Consider the following 19173-nt stretch of genomic DNA (forward strand, 5'->3'; position numbering starts at 1 on the left):
AGTTTTGTTAAACATTTTTTTAGCATGTATGTAACTTTGCCCCCAAATCTGTTTTTGTTTTAAATTGACAGTTCAAGTTCTATGTTGTATACAGTATGATGTTTTGAAATCTTACAATTTTAGAATGGTTAAATCTAGCTAATTAAAATATACACTACCTTGGGCGGCGCCTGTGGCTCGGTGAGTAGGGCGCCGGCGGGTTCAAACCCATCCCCGGCCAAATTGCAACAAAAAAATAGCCGGGCGTTGTGGCAGGCGCCTGTAGTCCCAGCTGCTCAGGAGGCTGAGGCAAGAGAATCGCGTAAGCCCAAGAGTTAGAGGTTGCTGTGAGCCGTGTGACGCCACAGCACTCTACCGAGGGCGGTACAGTGAGACTCCGTCTCTACAAAAAAAAAAAAAAATATATACACTACCTCACATAGATATCATTTTTGTGGTAAAAACATTTGACATTTCACCTCTTACTTTCTTAGCATTTTTTAAAGAATGTATTAACATTAACTGTAGTCACCACTGTGTACAATACATATCTTGAATGTATTACTTCTAACTTAAATTTTGTATTCTTTGACTAACATCTCCAAACTATCCTGCACCCCCACCCCTAACTGCCCCAGCCTTTGGTAAACACCATTCTTTCCTTTACTTCTGTAAGATCAACTTTTTTAGATTCCATGTATAAATGAGATCATGTGGTATTTAAATTTCTGCCCCTGGCTTATTTCACTTAACCTATCTTCCTATTTAAAAAAGATATCCATGCTATCATAAATGGCAGAATTTCCTTCTTTTTTTTATGGCCGAATCGTATCTATTGTTCATATAGACCACATTTTCTAACCTATTCATCCGTTGATGGACGCTTAGGTTGATTCCATATGTTGGTTATTGTGAATAATACTGAAGTAAACACAGGTATGTGGATTTCTCTTCAACATACCAATTTTATTTCCTTTGGATATATACCCAGTAGTGGGATTGTTGGATCATATGGTAGTTTTATTTTTGTTTTTGAGAAACTGCTGTTCTGTTCTCCATAATGGCAATACTAGTTTAACATTCCCACCCACAGTGTGCAAGGGTTCCTTTTTTGTCTACATTCTCACCAACATGTTACCTTTTTTTTTTTTTTTTAAATGAGACAGAGTCTCACTGTGTTGCCTTTGATAGAATGCCATGGTGTCACAGCTCACAACAAACTCAAACTCTTGGGCTTAAGTAATTCTCTTGTCTTAGCCTCCCCAGTAGTTGAGACTACAGGCGCCCTCCACAATGCCTGGCTGTTTTGTTGTTGTTGTTGTTGTTTGGCAGGCCCTGGCCAGGTTTGAACCTGCCAGCTCCAGTGTACATGCCTGGCGCCCTAGACTAAGCTACAGGCACAGCGCCTGTCTTTTGTGTTTTTGATAATAGCCATTCTAATAGGAGTGAGGTGATACCTCATTGTGGTTTTAATTTGCATTACCCTGATGCTTAGCGATGTTGAGCTTTTTTGTGTGCATCTGTTGGTCATTTGTATGTCTTCTTTTGAGAAGCTTCTATTAAGGTCCCTTGCCCATTATTGAATTGGGTTATTTGGACATTTTTGCTGTTGAGTTATTTTGGTTTATATCTATATCTATATCTATATATATATTTTTTTTTTCTTTTTTTTTTCCTCTCGAGACAGTCATACTCTGTTGCCCTAGGTTGAGTGCAATGGTGTGGTAGTTCACTACAACTGCAAACTTGTGTGTTCAAGTAATTCTCTTAAATCAGCCTCTGGAGTAGCTCGGACTACAGGCATTCAACATAATGCCCACTATTTTTTTTTCCTTCTATTTTTAATAGAGACAGGGTCTTGCTGTTGCTCAGCTGGTCTTGAACTTCTGAGCTCAGGTGATCCACTTGCCTCAGCCTCCCCAGAATGCTAGGATTACTGATGTGAGCCACTGTACCCAGCCTAGTTATATATTTTGGATATTAACCCCTTATCAGGTACATAGTTTAAAAATACTTTCTTCCATTCTGTAGATTGTCTTTTTACTCTGTTGATTGTTTCCTTTGCTGTGCAGAATCTTTTTAGTTTGATGTAATCCCCAATTGTCTATTTGTGCTTATGTTGCCTGTGTTTTGGATTTATATCCAAAAATCATTGCCCCTACCAATGTCATGGAACTTTACCTCTATGTTTTCTTATAGTAGTATCATGGGTTCAGTTTTTGTTTTTTGTTGGGAGACTCTTGTTACCTAGGCTAGAGTGTAGTGGCATCATTGTAGCTCATTGCTTCAACCTCAAACTCTGGGCTCAAGAGATCCTCTGCTTCAACCTGCCAAGCAGCTGGGATTACGGGTGCATACCACCATGTCTGAGTAGTTTTTCTAGTTTAATAGAGATGGGGTCTTGCTCTTGCTCGGGCTGATCTCAAAATCCTGAGCTCAGGTGATTCTCAACCTTGGCCTCCTAGAGTGATAGGATTCCAGGTGTGAGCACCTGCACCCAGCCCATAGTTTCAGTTCTTACATTTAAATCTTCAGTCCATTTTGAGTGGATTTTTGTGTATGGTGTGAGATAAGGGTCTAATTTCATTCTTCTGCATGTGGACACGCAGGTTTCACAGCACCAATTATTGAAGTGACTGTCCCTTATCGTTGCTTGTTCTTGGTACCTTAATTGAAAATCAGTCAAATGTAAATGCATGGATTTATTTCTGGGATCTGTTCTATTCCATTGGTTTTTAATGCCAGTATTATGGTGTTGTGGTTACTATAGTTTTGTAGTATAATTTGAAAATTAGGTAATGTGACGCCTCCAGCTTTGTATTTTTACTCAAGATTGCTTTGGCTATTTAGGGTCTTTTGTGGTTCTATATAAATTTTGGGATTTTTTTTTTTCTATTTCTATGAAAAATGTTATTGGTATTTTGATAGGAATTGCATTGGATCTATAAATTGCTTTGGGTAGTATGGACTATTAAAATAGTATTAATTGTTTTAGTCCATAAATTTTATTTATTTTTTATTATTAAATCATAGCTGTGTATATTAATGTGATCATGGGGCACCATACACTGGTTTTATAAACAGTTTGACACATTTTCATCACACTGGTTAACATAGCCTTCCTGGCATTTTCTTAGTTATTGTGTTAAGACATTTATATTCTACATTTACTGAGTTTCATATGTACCCTTGTATGATGCACCACAGGTGTAGTCCCACCAATCATCCTCCCCCCGCCCATCCTCCCCCCCTTCTCCATATTCTTAGGTTATAACTGGGTTATACCTTTCATGTGAAAGCCATAAGTTAGTTTCATAGTAGGGCTGAGTACATTGCACACCTTTTCTTCCATTCTTGAGATACTTTACGAAGAAGAGTATGTTCCAGCTCCATCCATGTAAACATGAAAGAGGTAAAGTCTCCATCTTTAAGGCTGCATAATATTCCATGGTGTACATATACCACAATTTATTAATCCATTTGTGGATCGATGGGCACTTGGGCTTTTTCCATGACTTAGCAATTATGAATTGGGCTGCAATAAACATTCTGGTACAAATATCTTTGTTATAATGTGATTTTTGGTCTTCTGGGTATATAACTAGTAGAAGAATTATAGGATTAAATGGCAGATCTATTTTTAGATCTGTAAGTGTTCTCCAAACATCTTTCCAAAAGGAATGTATTAAATGCATTCCCACCAGCAGTGTAGAAGTGATCCCTTTTCTCCACATCCACGCCAATATCTCTGGTCTTGGGACTTTGTGATTTGGGCCAATCTTACTGGAGTTAGATGGTATCTCAAGGTAGTTTTGATTTGCATTTCTCTGATGATAAAAGATGTTGAGCACTTTTTCATATGTCTGTAGGCCGTGCGCCAGTCTTCTTCAGAGAAGTTTCTCTTCAAGTCCCTCACCAAGCCTGCAATGGGATCACTTTTTCTTTTCTTGCTTATACGTTTGAGTTCTCTGGGGATTCTGGTTATTAAACCTTTGTCAGAGTCATAACCAGCAAATATCTTTTCCCATTCTGAGGGCTGTTTGCTTGCTTTACTTACTGTGTTCTTGGCTGTGCAGAAGCTTTTTAGTTTGATCAGGTCCCAGTAGTGTATTTTTGAAGCTGCTTCAATTGCCCGGGGGATCCTCCTCATAAAATACTCGCCCAGACCGATTTCTTCAAGGGTTTTCCCTATTTTTATAGTTTTGTGTGTTAAGTTTAAATCTTTAAGCCAGTGAGAGTCTATCTTAGTTCATGGTGAAAGGTGTGAGTCCAGTTTCAGTCTTCTGCAGGTTGCCAGCCACTTCACCCAGCACCATTTGTTAAATAGGGAATCTTTTCCCCACTGAATGTTTTTAATTGGCTTGTCAAAGCTCAAATAACGGTAAGTAGCTGGACTCATCTCTTGGTTCTCTATTCTGTTCCAGACATCTACTTTTCTGTTTTTGTGCCAGTACCATGCTGTTTTGATCACTATCGATTTGTAGTATAGTCTGAGGTCTGGTAGCGTGATTTCTCCTGTTTTGTTTTTATTTCTGTGTAATGTCTTGGCTATTCGAGGTTTTTTCTGATTCCATATAAAACGAAGTATTATTTTTTCAAGTTCTTTAAAGTATGACAGTGGAGCTTTAATAGGAATTGCATTAAAATTGTATATTGCTTTGGATAGTATGGAGATTTTAACCATGTTGATTCTTCCTAGCCATGAGCATGGTATGTTTTTCCATTTGTTAACATTTTCAGCTATTTCTTTTCTTAGAGTTTCATAGTTCTCTTTATATAGATCTTTCACATCCTTTGTTAGATAAACTCCCAAATATTTCATCTTCTTTGGCACTACTGTGAACGGACTAGAGTCCTATATTGTTGGTATACATAAAGGCTACCGATTTATGAATGTTGATTTTGTAACCTGAGATGCTGCTGTATTCCTTGATCACTTCTAAGAGTTTTGTAGTAGAATTCCTGGTGTTTTCCAGGTATACAATCATATCATCTGCGAAGAGCAAAAGTTTATCTCTTCTGACCCTATATGGATACCCTTGATCTCCTTTTCTTCCCTAATAGCAGTGGCTAAAACTTCCATTACAATGTTAAAGAGCAGTGGAGACAGTGGGCAGCCTTGTCTGGTTCCTGATCTGAGTGGAAATGATTTCAATTTAACTCCATTCAATACGATATTGGCTGTGGGTTTGCTGTGGATGGCCTCTATCAGTTTAAGAGATGTTCCTTCTATACCAATTTTCTTAAGTGTTCTGATCATGAAGGGATGCTGGATATTATCAAAAGCTTTTTCTGCATCAATTGAGAGAATCATATGGTCTTTGTTTTTTTAATTTGTTTATGTGCTGAATTATATTTATAGATTTACGTTATATTGAACCAACCTTGAGAAACTGGGATAAAAATGACTTGGTCATGATGTATAATTTGTTTGATGTTTTGCTGGATTCTGTTTGTTAGGATCTTGCTGAATATTTTTGCATCTGTATTCATTAGTGATATTGGTCTATAATTTTCTTTTCTTTTGGGGTCTTTTCCTGGTTTGGGGATAATGGTGATGTTTGCTTCGTAGAACGTGTTGGGTAGTCTTCCTTGTTTTTCTACATTTTGGAGCAGGTTGAGTAATATAGGTACTAGTTCCTCTTTAAAGGTTTGGTAGAATTCTGACGTGAAGCCATCTGCTCCCGGAATTTTCTTTTTAGGGAGATTTTGTATGGTTGATGCTATTTCAGAACTTGATATTGTCCTGTTCAACATTTCCACTTGATTCTGGCTAAGTCTTGGAAGGTTACATGCTTCCAATTATTGGTCAATTTCCTTCAGATTTTCATATTTCTGAGAATAAAGGTTCTTGTAATATTCATTAAGGATGTTTTTAATTTCTGAGGAGTCTGTTGTTATTTTGTCTTTGTCGTTTCTGATCGATGAGATTAGAGATTTTACTCTTTTTTTCCTGGTTAGGTTAGCCAAAGAAGTTTTATCTATTTTATTGACCTTTTCAAAAACCCAACTTTTTGATTTATTGATCTGTTGTATAATTCTTTTGTTTTCAATTTCATTTAATTCTGCTCTAATTTTGGTTATTTCTTTTCTTCCACTGGGTTTGGGGTTGGAATGTTCTTCCTTTAACAGTTGCTTGAGATGTCCCATTAAGTTGTTAACTTCCTCTCTTTTCGTTCTCTTGAGGAAGGCTTGCAGTGCTATAAATTTCTCTCTTAGGACTGCCTTTGCAGTATCCCTGAGGTTCTGATAATTTGTCTCTTTATTGTCGTTTTGTTCCAAAAATTTGGCAATTTCCTTCTTAATCTCATCTCTGACCCAGCTATCATTCAGCATAAGGTTATTTAACTTCCATGTTTTTGTATGAGTATGCAGGTGGTCCAAGAAGATGCAAGGAACAATTTCTGTTCCTTTAAATTTACTGAGGTTAGACTTGTGACCTAAGATGTGATCAGTTTTGGAGTGTGTTCCATGGGCTGATGAGAAGCATGTGTATTCAGTTTTGTTGGGATGAAATATTCTGTAGATGTCTGCTAAATCCAAATGTTGGATGGTTAGGTTTAAATCTAAAATTTCTTTGCTCAGCTTCTTATTGGAGTATCTATCCAACACTGCCAAAGGAGTGTTGAAATCTCCGACTATTATGGAGCTGGAGAAAATCAAGTTGCTCATGTCGGTTAGAGCTTCTCTTATAAATTGAGGTGCATTCTGGTTGGGTGAATAAATATCAATAATTGAAATCTCATCATATTGAGTATTACCCTTAAATATGAAGTGACCATTCTTATTGTTTTTTACTTTTGTTAGTTTAAAGCGTATTTTGTGTGTAAATAGAATTGCAACACCTGCCTTTTTCTGATTACCATTTGCCTGAAATATGGATGACCATCCTTTCACCCTGAGTCTATATTTATCTTTTAAGGTAAGATGTGACTCTTATATGCAGAAAATATCTGGCCTGAGTTTTTGTATCCAGTCAGCTAACCTTTGCCTCTTTAGAGGACAGTTTAAGCCGTTCACATTAATGGAGAATATTGATAAGTCTGGTAAAATTTTGGGTATCGAGTTTTTCCAAAGTCCCGTGGACATTTTTAATCCTTTTGCCAGGGTGGAAGTTGGGGTTTGATCAAGAGTTTCTGAGTGAGTTTATTTTTGTGGTAGAGGATTGGTGTGATCATTCAGGAGGATAGGTCTGAGAATATTCTGAAGAGCTAGTTTGGTTATGGCAAATTTCTTCAACATATGAATGTCATTAATGTATTAAATTTCTCTATCATAAATGAAACTCAGTTTAGCTGGATACAGGATCTGGGGTTGAAAGTTATTTTTCTTTAGGAGATTGAAAGTTGATGACCACCCTCTTCTGGCTTGAAAAGTTTCAGCAGAGAGATCTGCAGTCATTCTAATATTCTTCCCTTTGTAGGTAATGGATTTCTTACGTTTGGCTGCTTTCAGAATTTTCTCCTTTATATTAACTTTAGTGTAGTTAATTATGATATGTCTGGGGTTGTCTTTTTCAGATTGAGTCGTGCTAGGGTTCTTAAACTGTCTGCTGTCTGAATTTTAGAATCTCTTGGCATGTCTGGAAAATTCTCTTTCATAATTTCATGGAGAAAGGCCTCTGTGCCTTGCGAGGCCCCTTCATCACTTTCAGGGATTCTAATGAGGTGGATATTAGCCTTCTTTGAATTATCCCAGAGCTCTCTCAGAGAATGATCCATTTTTGTTCTCCATTTCTCTTCCTCTTTGAGAGTTTGGGAGCATTCAAAGGCTTTGTCTTCAATGTCAGAAATCCTTTCTTGTGTTTGCTCCACCCTGTTACTGAGGGATTCTACTGTATTTTTCAGATCTTTGAGGGCTGCAAATTCTTGGTTCAGTGCGTCAAAATCTTCGTTGGTTTTGTCTTTAAATTTGTTAAATTCTTGAGACAAGTTTTGAATTTCTCCTCGAATTTCTAGTTCCGACTTTTGAATTTCTTCTTGCATTTCCAATTCCAAATTTTCTACCATTCTATTAATCTTGTTTGCAATTGAAATGCTGAATGCGATTTCTGACATCTTGCCCAGCTGTTTATGAATAGGATCTTCAGTTACATATGCCATATCTTTCCTTGGGGGGGGCGGGGGGTTGATCTATTCTGGTTATTCATGTTACCAGAGTTTTTCTGCTGATTCCACCCCAGGATTGTTTTACTCTCTTTGATTTTTCCCCTGGAGCTTTGTTGGACCCGTACAGTGCTATGGCCTGAGAAACTGGGAACTTGTTTGGTGTGGTGGGGCTAAGTGGTTCTGTCTTGTTTTCATCTGGTCTCTGTTCGACCGTAGTGAAACAGTTACTCTGCGATGAAGTCTGTGGAGAAATACCAGCAATTAAGTCACCCTGCCCTCCACAGGCAACAATTGGAAAAGGAAAATCAAGCCTTCCTACAACCATACACCCAGGGCACCACTTGAATCATCCTCGGGCGATTGGCTCATTCATAAGGTCCAAATCAATTGTCTCAGTCAGCACCTGTCTCAGGTGGGAGAGTTTTAAAGGTCTCTGGCAACTGGATCACAGGGGTCTGGTGACTACTCAGGTATGGCTTGCTCCGGTGCTCCGTGGAGTCAGGAGGACACACGCAGCAAATAGATCAGTCTGGGAAGGTTGATGCCTCCTTCCCCACCTTGCACCTCTGTCACAACGAGTCACTGATAGCTCCGCAGGGCTGTGACCCTGTTGCCTGTAGTGAACAGATACTCCAGGGGTTTGTGACCCTGTTGCCTGTAGTGAACAGATACTCCAGGGGTTTGTGACCCAGTTGCCTGTAGTGAACAGATACTCCAGGAGTTTGCACCTGCCTGAATCACAAGGAAATCTATTTGTGCTCTTCTGGTCTGGTGTGCTCTGCCTCTATCCAACAGAAGGAGGTGAGACCTGACAACTTTGGGTGCTTAATGGAGGCTGGGGTGTGTTCACTCAGTTCCAGCCCACCTTTGATTGATGTTACTGACAGAATAGAAGAGAACAACTTTGCGGGAATTTGTTTCTGTCCCTGCTAAATTCCACTGAAGAAGAGAAGCTGTTTTGAGTTCCCAGAGCCTGCGCCTTAGGCCCTGTCTTTGCTCCTGCAGGTTTGTATTCGCAGCACGGTGAGCTGTCATTTCTAGCCTCCTGCCTTCCTTTGTCTTTAGGCTGATGATCCCCTGAGGGCCGGGTGCGTCTTAGGCTCAGTAAAGCGGTCCTCTGGGTCAGCCCCGCCCTGGGAACTTCCTGGCTCTGCACATGTGTTTCTAGTCCCCCCACTCCACCCAGGCTGGTACCGCCTCAGGCAAACCCTTTACTCACGGGGACTGCATTTCCATCTCAGATGTGTTCCGTGATTGTTGCCACCCGAGAAGATGCCCTCCCTCCTCCAGTTGCCCAGGGAGACAGGGGGTGTGGCTTCGGAATATCTGGGAGTGAGCCCTATTGTTGCCAAAAAACGGCTGCTGCTCTGCGCCTCGGGGCACCACCGCTCTGGTGCGGTTCTCTCTCAGCCGACCATCCTCTCCTCACTCCCGTGCCCCCGAGTCTGCACTGAGCAGCTGCAGTTTAGGCCTTGTCCACACCCCTTGAGAAATCACCCATGAATCTGGACTCCTTGGGGACAGGCCTCCAGACCTCAGAGTGAGCATGGAGGGGAATGCTGAGAGTTCAGAATTGCAGGTAGAGAATATACAGTTTTATGTCTGGCAGGAGAACTCCGTGGCACCCTGGTAGGGGTGGTAGGTCCAGTTTTTAGAGGGTCTCTCCCATGGAGTGTATTTTGAGGACCTTTGAACTCTGCTCATTTGTTTGTGGGGCACTCTGACTCGTTCTTATGGGGGAGGGGACTCCCATCCACTTGGTGATGGATTTTGTACCTTTTGTTTGTATCCTTGGGGTTGCAGCTCGCCTCAGCGGTGTTGATGTGCGTTCTTCAACCTTCTCTCTTGGTGCAGCTCTAATCTACCAGGTTACTTGCTAAATTTCTGTCCTTTAACTCTCCTTCTGGACGGGAGCCTCTGTGGAAAGCTGGGTTCAGTCAGCCATCTTGTCTCCGCCCTCCTAGATTTAAATCTTTTATCCATCTTGAATCAATTTTTGTAAGTGGTGAAACATGCGGGTACAGTTTCAGTCTTTTACATGTGGTTATTTAGTTCTTCCAGCACCATTTATGGAATAGGGATGCTTTCCTCCAGTGTTGGTTTTTTTGGTTTATCAAAAATGAGGTAGCTATAAGATGTTTCATCTCCTGGCTTTCTATTTGTTTCCAAATGTCTATCTCTATTTTTGTGCCAGTACCATGCTTCTCTTGATCACTATGGCCTAATAGCCTGAAGTCTAGTAGGGTGATGCCCCCAGCTTTGTTTTTATTACTAAGAATTGCATTGGCTATATGGAGTTTTTTCTGGTACCATACAAAGCAAAGAACTGTTTTTTCCTAATCTTGAAAGTACAATGTTGTATTTTAATGGAGATTGCATTGAATCTGTAGATTGCTTTGGGTAGTATAGACATTTTCACAATGTTGATTTCTTCTCAGCCGTGAGCGTGGTATGTTCTTCCATTTGTTAATATCTTCTGCTATTTCTTTTCTTAGGGTTTCATAATTTTCTTTATAGAAGTCCTTCACTGCACCTCTTTTGTTAGGTATAGTCCTAGCTGTTTCATTTTCTTTGAAGCTACTATGAAGGGAATTGTATCTTTGATTAACCTCTCAACTTGGCTTTTATTGGCATATGCAAAGGCTACTGATTTGTGGATATTGATTTTATATCCTGAGAGATTACTGTATTTCTCAATCACTTCCACAAGTCTTGTGGTTGAGTCTTTGGGGTTCTCTAACTATAAGATCACATAATTGGCAAGAAGTGAGAATTTGACTTCCTCTGCCCCCATTTGGATGCCCTTAATTACCTTCTCTTGCCTGATTGTATTGATTAGAACTTCCAGCACAATGTTGAATAGTAGTGGCAATAGAGGACAACCTTGTCTGGCTCCAGTTATAAGTGGAAAAGCTTTCAGTTTAACTCCATTCAGTAAAATATTAGCTGTGAGTTTGTCATAGTTGGATTCAATCAGTTTAAGAAATGTGCCACCTAAGCCTACACTCTTAAGTGTTCTAATCAGAAAAGGATGCTGGATTTTATCGAATGCTTTTTCTGCATCTATTGAGACGATAATATGGTCTTTGTTTTTGCTTCTGTTGATATGGTGAATTACTTTTATGGACTTGTGTATGTTACACCAGCCTTGCATCCCTGGGATGAAACTTACTTGATCACGATGAATGATTTTTTTAATGTGTAGCTGTAATCTATTGGCTAAGATTTTATTAAATATTCTTGCATCTTCATTCATTAGTGAAATGTGTCTGTATTTCTCCCTGTTAGTTGGGTCTTTTCCTGGTTTTGGTATTAGGGTGATGTTTGCTTCATAGAATGTGTTGGGGAAGATTCCTTCTTCTCTATGTTTTGGAATAATTTCTGCAGGCCGGGTATAAGCTCTTCTTTGAAGGTTTGATAGAATTCTGGTGTGAAACCATCTGGACCAGGGCATCTTTTTGTTGAAGATTTTTTATTGCTTCTTATATCTCAATGCTTGATATTGCTCTGTTCAAGAGATCTATTTCTTCCTAGCTAGGTCTAGGGAGACCGTATGATTCCACGTATCCATCTGTTTCCTCCATATTGTTAAGTTGCTGGGCATAGAATTTTTGTAGTATTAAGAGATTATCTCTTACATCTCTGTGATATCTGTTATTTCTCCTTTATCATTTCTGATTGAGGTTATTAGAGATTTTACTATTCTATTTCTAGTTATCTGACCAAAGGTTTATTGGTTTTATTTATTTTTTCAAAGAATCAACTTTTTGTTTCATTAATTTTCTGAATAATTCTTTGGTTTTCAATTTCGTTAATCTCTGATTTAATTTTGGTTATTTCTTTTTGCTAAGTTTGGGATTGGATTATTCTTTTTCTGTTTTCTTAAGATGATTATTTGTTTGTTGATGCACTCTCTTTCTGTTTTTCGGATGTAGGCATCTAATGCAATAAATTTCCCTCTTTCGACTGCTTTTGCAGTATCCCTCAGGTTTTGGTAACTTGTAACTTCATTGTTGTTATGTTTGAGGAATTTAACAATTTTCTCCTTTATCTCTTCCTTGGCCCAGCTGTCATTCAGCATAAGATTGTTTAATTTCTATGCCTTTATGTGGGGATGTAGGCTGAGAATATCCACAGTATAATTTTGATACTGTTACTATTTTGAATACTGAAAGTTTTCCTCTATAGGGAGCAATTCCTTTGTTTTTTATTTACTTACAGTGGAGTGGAATGAAGTTTTGAGAATTAAACATCTTTCAAACATGGGTACCATTTGCACAATAGAATATAGAATATGTGTTATAAATGTGAACATGCATTCACATGTAAACATATAGAATATAGTGATGTTGAATCTCTTCTGTCCAAAGGACTTAACCAGTTTCTGATATGTCATTTCTAATTTTGTGTTTTCTTTAGATTTTATTTCATTCAAATAAGCGTTCCTTAAGGAGAATCTCATATGACGCAGGTACTGACTTTGTCATTGACTGATGGTTTTTCCTTTGACTTTAGAAAAAAACAATTAGCCCAGGTATTATACTCATGCCTGTAATCCTAGGACTTTGAGAGGCCGAGGGAGGAGGATCATTGGAGGCCTGGAGTTCAAGACCAGCTTGGGTACTATACTGTCTCTACAAAAAAATTTTTTTAAATGAGCCAGGTGTGGTGGTGTGCACTTGTAGCCCTAGCTGTTTGGAAGTTTGAGTGAGAGGATTGCCTGAGCCCAGGAGTTCGAAGTTGTAGTGAGCTATCAGTGCATCACTGCATTCTATCCCAGTCAACAGAGCAAGACCCTATCTCCAAGTAAACAAATAAGAAAAGCCAATTAAAAGTTACCTCTTTTTCCAGGATATAAAATGCATCTTGTAGTGTAGATTGTCTTTTTTCTTTTTTTGAGACAGTCTCAGGCTGTCACCCTCAGTAGGGTGCTGTGGCTTCACAGCTCACAGCAACCTCAAACTCTTAGGCTTAAGCGATTTTTTTGCCTCAGCCTCTCAAGTAGCTTGGACTACAGGCACCCGCTACAACGCCTGGCTGTTTTTTTGTTGCAGTTGTCATTGTTGTTTAGCTGGCCTGGGCCAAGTTCGAACCCGCCACCTTCCATGTATGTGGCTGGTACCATAACCACTGTGCTACAGGTGCTTAGCTAGTATTGATTGTCTTTAATGTGAGCGCTTTTCTTTTTACTCCAAGATAACAATGTTGACCACCAAAGTAGGTACCAGTGCTCCAGCTGGTGTTTTGTTCGCCAGTTTATGTCTAGCACCTAATTGCAATACCTGGCATGTACACAGCAGACACCCACATCATTTTTGAAGAAATTAATGGTTTTTGTTTAATATTGTCAAGTTAGAATTATGTTGTAAATAAAAAGTACCTTAAATTTTAATTTGGATAAGAAACCTAGCGTCTGTGATTTTTATATGTACCTAAATCTAGACATGCATAATTATAGTGACACTTGTTATAGTATAACATTTTCTGACATTTTGTGTGGAAATTTGATTTGGGCTGTACTTGATTTATTTTCTGAATCTGCTTTTTTGTCTGTTTTAGTTGTTGTTAAGGGCAAAGTAAGTATCTAAACTAGGTAGGATACTAGATTTTCTTAAAGAGACCTATTTATATTTCATCTAAACTAGGTAGGATACTAAATCTTTTTAAAGAATCCTGTTTATGTTTCATAGTATAGACATGGGATTATTCAGTTATGTTATTTGAAGACAAGGATAAAATGAATACTGCAAAATATATTTTTAATTATAACAGAGAAATTGAACTATATTTTCGTTGTATGATTTGGCATTTATTAAAGATAAAAGTACAGAAATAGATTTCCATCCCTTGAGAAGAATGTATACATCTTTGTCCAGTAGTTTGTCTTTTAAGCTTTCCTGACTCCTAACTCACTTTTTCACAACCAAACTAAATAGAAAAGATGGAACAATTATCTAATAGATTTAAGCAATGTTTTGGTCTCTTGTTTCACCCACTTTGTTTCCATTGGAATATGGACTTCTAAAGACTGCATGAGCTATAGTATTTTAGCTGCATTTGTATGTAAACAGTATTTAATTGATTAAATAATGCTCTAGCAATTTTTTTTGTACTTTAATTTGCTTAGCAACCCATTTCTTAAATAGGTTGCTAGTTAAATCTAGGCAGACTTAAAATTACTGAGTGTTTATTAGTAAGGTCTAAATTAATGGGGTTTTCCTAGACTTTTCCCCTCTGAGGTCTTACTGTGGCTAGTGGTATAGTTTTGCATTTGTTTTCTGAAATAAACAAAGTGTTGAGTTCTCAAACTTCTTTTCTATGGCAGTACAGGAATTTTCTTGTATGGTAGCTTTCATTTTACTGATGAGTTAATTTCTTTAATTGCATGCTTTAAAACCCTGATCCTAAAAATATTCCTGGAAAGTGAGGAATTACTAGTAGTAGTTAAAAGAAATTTTAATTAAAATTAAGGCTATGGCTCTTTGGTCCCCTGTTCGTCAGACAGCCACTTCTTCTTGTGTAGCTCCAGCTGCATCCCCGAGGCACCATAGTGACAGTGAAGTTGGAATAAAAGGCTTCAGTCGTATTGAGTGCCTAGTCACCAGTGTTGCTTTCAACTGTTGTCGTCAGCAGTGACCCCTTCATTGACCTCAACTACATGGTCTACATGTTCCAGTGTGATTCCACCCATGGCAAGTTCTGTGGCACAGTCAAGGCTAAGAACGGGAAGCTTGTCATCAATGGAAATCCCATAACCATCTTCCAGGAGTGAGATCCCACCAAAATCAAATGGGGTGAGGCAGGCGCTGAGTACATTGTGGAGTCCGCTGGCATCTTCACCACCATGGAGAAGGCTGGGCTCAGCTATGGGGGGGCGGAGGTGGTGCCAAAAGGGTCGTCATGTCTGCTCCTTCTGCTGATGCCCCCATGTTTGTGATGGGTGTGAACCATGAGAAGTATGAAAACAGCCTCAGCATTGTCAGCAATGCCTCCTGCACCACCAGTTGCTTATCCCCCTTGGCCAAGGTCATCTATGACAACTTTGGCATCACGGAGGGATTCGTGACCACAATCCATGCTGTCACTGCCACCCAGAAGACTGTGGATGGCCCCTCTGGGAAGATGCGTGATGGCCACAGGGCTCTCTGGAACATCATCCCTGCCTCAACAGATGCAGCCAAGGCTGTGGGCAAGGTCATCCCTGAGCTGAATGGGAAGCTCCCTGGCATGGCCTTCCCTGTCCTCACTGCCAACTTGTGGGGCAGGGACCTCACCTGGCCTCTGGAGAAGGCTGCCAAATATGATGATATCAGGAAGGCGGTGAAGCAAGCATCATATAACCCCTCAAGGGTATCTTGAGCTATGCCGAGCACCAGGTCGTCTCCTCCAACTTCAACAGTGACACCCATTCTTCCACCTTTGCTACTGGGGCTGACAATGCCCTCAAGGACCACTTTGTCAAACTCATTGCTACAGCAACAGGGTGGTGGACCCTTATGGCCCATATGGCCTCCAAGGAGTAAGAGCCCCCGGACCACCAGCCCCAGCCAGAGCACGGGAGGAAGAGAGAGGCCCTCAGCTGCTGAGGTGCCCCTGCCTGCTCAGTCCCTCAACTCAGTGAGAATCTCCCTTTGACATAGTTTCCACACCAGACCCCTGAAAAACAGGAGGTGCCTAGGGAGTCCCACTTTGTCATGTAACATCAATAAAGTTCCCTGTACTTAGCCAAAAAAAAAAAAAAATTAAGGTTGTGCTATTTATTTCTCCTTTTTGTGGCATTTGTAAAAAAAATTATGCTGTATTTAATGAAGAAGATTTTAAAACTTCTTTTACATCTTTGATGGGTTAGATTTTTGCATTTACAACAGATTCTTCCTATTTAGTCATAAAGCTTAAAGTTTAAACTGGTGAGGTAAGTGGTCATTTGATTGGAAATTTGGGCAGAGGAGAAAAGTTCTATCTTCATATTCAGAATTTGTGGCAGTAGAATATTCATTTGAAACTTTGACAATTGAGGTAAGAGTATTGAACTACGTAGGAGGAAAACAAACTGAAATGCTTACGTGCAGCACAGACAATAGATCCCTAGCAAAGCCAACCCTCAGAGCTTGAGTGTCTGAGTCAGTCTCTCCAAGGGACGTCATTAACTCATAGTCCTAGGGTAGAGTTTTGCAACTTGGGAGCAGGGAGCAGTAGCTTTGGGCTACAGGTTCTGTAAAGAGCTTGGTGCTCAGTGAAACTCCCAAGGAATATCCCTAATCTCTGAATGCCCCATCCTCCTGGAGAATTTTCTTTCCTAACCCTGGAAGTTTTCCTTAGTGTTGTGGCATGTTGATAATTTATCTGGAGCTGGGTAGAAGTCTTCCTCTCTTACTGCAGAGTCTACATACTCTCTGTAAATAGACATCCAACATGGATGAGAACTTGGCTAAAAATTATTATTTCTCCCCTTATATACTGTGCAGTGAGAAATGTAGAATTTCACACAAGCTTTTCCTTCTTCGATTTGTTCAGAGTGGACACTCAGATCAAGGTGAGGGTTAAGTGTTTGCATATGTGAGACCCGGTAAGTTTTGTTTTAAATAAATTTCAGTCTGTTCTAATGTAACAAAGTTTTTCAGTCGGAATGTTCTAGCAGCCATCACTCAGACATTAATTCCTGTCAGAGGCAAAAGATATCCTCCTGCGTCTTTTGTGGAGTGCTTGAAACCATCCCACTTCCTTTTTCTTTTACCTTAAGAACTGATTGCTGACACTTGGGAATCATAATCAGACTGCATCAATCTTTATGGAAAGGTTACCCAATTATTGCACTGCAAAATAGGCATTTCCCTGTAATAGTAAGTGTTTCTCTTGGTGTGTCTCTATCAGTTCAGCGCTTTTAAATACCTCTCAGATGAATGAATGCTTAGTGTCATGCCCTGATCTAATACATTTAAAAGACTTTATTCATGGCTTTTTTACCTTTAATTTTGTGGGGTAGGTAGTGGGTAGAAGGGAATAATTTAACATGAAATCTTCATAGCATCTTACAGTTGTGTGGATGTCCTTTGGTAGAAGAAGGATGGCTCATGACCATTACATATACTGTGATACAAGCTCAAAAATGAGTATGTGCTCTGAAGAGTTGAAAGCAGCGAAGGTTCGTGTGGTTGGGATACACGCTGATCAGTGTGCTGTGCCCTTGTGTGCTCTGCCTCACCTTGTTCTAATAGTAGTTCTGTATGAGGATAGGTGTAATTGCCCCAGTTGTAGAGACTAGAAGACCTCAGTGAAATTTTTCCTTGAGCATGTAGCTGTCTTTGACAGAGAAAAGAAGGTGTTACTAGAAAGTTAGAAAGTTGTTAGCATGTTTCCATTGTTATAGATAGTGGAAATGTTGAATAGACTGAAGATAAAGCTTCTTTATCACCACTACCACCATCATTCTCACCATCCTCTTTATTTCCAGTGTTCTTCAATATTGACTGAAGTGGAAGTCTGCCAGGGTGTCTGGCTCATTGTGTTCAATACAGCATAGGCTTGTTTAATTTAGCAGAGCTCAAGATGAAAAGGTTCATGGTTGCCAAGTACAAACAGACCTTCGGTGTGATGTTAATTTGGTTATAGGAGAAAATGCTTGTTTTTCCTTGCTCTGTGCTAAGAACGAAGCTGGCACATTTTTTTTCATGAGTAAAAAGGACTGTGACTTGTTTAAATCAGTGTAATCAAAGGCAAGTGAGCAGTTCTGATAAACATTTTTCTTTGTCTAGACTTTGGTTAATTCCATTCCATACCTGCCAGCTAATTGCGAATTACATGCTCTTTTGTTCTTTTCTCTTTTTATTATGGATTTGGTTTTATGGTTGGCTGCTGTAAGGATTTATTGGTAGGAAGGAAAATAAATTATTTCCTTGTTTGAACAGATTGCATGTTTTTACGACAGTTTGTCCTGTAGCAAGCAGAGTGATTGAGATAGGTCTCTGCACCAGAGGTGTTAAAATATGACTTTGTGCAGCCATTTTAAAAAATGAGAGCTTTATTAAGATATAATTCACATGCCATAAAGTTTACTCTTTTAAAGTGTACAATTCATTGATATTTACTATTCTCACACAATTATGCACTCATCACTTCAACACTTTTTTTTGTTATTCTCACCTTGGCTTTTATTTTCTTTCTACATGTCACTTAACTTTTTGAATATTATTAATGTTTAGTAATACAAGAATATAAAACATGCAAGAATATATAACCACTGTCTAACTTAGGCGATACAATTTTAACAGTAGACATGAAGTCTTTTCACCATACCACCTTTTCCTCCGTCCTCTTTAGAAGTAACTACACTTGTAAAGTCTGTATTTATCATGCAATCCTCTGTACTGTTATTACATATGTATCTGTAAAGAGTATACACAAACTATAGGCAAAACACATTTTTTTTTGCCATTTTTTTCACTCAACATTGTGAAAGTTATCTGTGTTGATAAGGATTTTGAGTTTACTTGTTCTCTCCCTAAGATAGTATATCAAAATCACCCCTTCTCCAAATAAATGTAGTTTTTCTCCAATATCTTGCAGGTACAACAGTGCTATTCTAAATATTCTTCTATATAGTTTTACTTCTGTATGTGTGATTTTGCATATACATCTTCACATTTACTAGATCTTATCAAATTGATTTATTTCCAAAGTGGCTGTGCTGAGTCAAGTTCTTCTAAAGTCAAAATGTTGTGGAACATACGCATGTGAAACAGACATCTATGGCTGCATCTGTCCAGAGTTAGCCCAGAAATAGTCCTTTAATCCTCACATCAGAGCTATTCCACAGCCATTGCTTGCTTTGCTGATCTGGCCTGGACCTCCTCAGAGAAAGCTTCCAGCAGAACTTCTCCCCGTAAGGGGTGGGGCGGAGACAAGATGTCTGACTGAACCCAGCTTTCCACAGAGGCTCCCGTCCAGAAGGAGAGTTAAAGGACAGAAATTTAACAAGTAACCTGGTGGATTAGAGCTGCAACCAAGAGAGAAGGTTGAAGAACGCACATCAACCTCACTGAGGGGAGCTGCAACCCCAAGGATACAAACAAAAGGTACAAAAACCATC

The 19173-nt window shown here is 39.2% G+C and overlaps 1 protein-coding gene across 11 annotated transcripts in view; it reads left to right on the plus strand.

The window, feature by feature from the left end:
• MRTFB (myocardin related transcription factor B) overlaps positions 1-19173 on the plus strand; it is a 371831-nt gene that overhangs the window by 107024 nt on the left and 245634 nt on the right. For 2 of the 11 annotated variants that reach the window (XM_053554574.1, XM_053554573.1), the window contains exon 3: positions 12507-12558. The exons of 7 other annotated variants lie outside the window; for them this stretch is intronic. In XM_053554574.1, the coding sequence (XP_053410549.1) occupies positions 12550-12558 (9 nt within the window). In that variant the 5' untranslated portion in view covers positions 12507-12549. Of the gene's footprint in view, positions 1-1927; positions 1975-12506; positions 12559-19017; positions 19160-19173 lie in introns of those variants that run through there. 2 more of the 11 variants (XM_053554577.1, XM_053554579.1) reach the window with 2 other exon arrangements.

The sequence above is a fragment of the Nycticebus coucang genome, chromosome 12, assembly GCF_027406575.1.
Source record: "Nycticebus coucang isolate mNycCou1 chromosome 12, mNycCou1.pri, whole genome shotgun sequence".
Classification (NCBI taxonomy): Eukaryota; Metazoa; Chordata; class Mammalia; order Primates; family Lorisidae; genus Nycticebus; species Nycticebus coucang.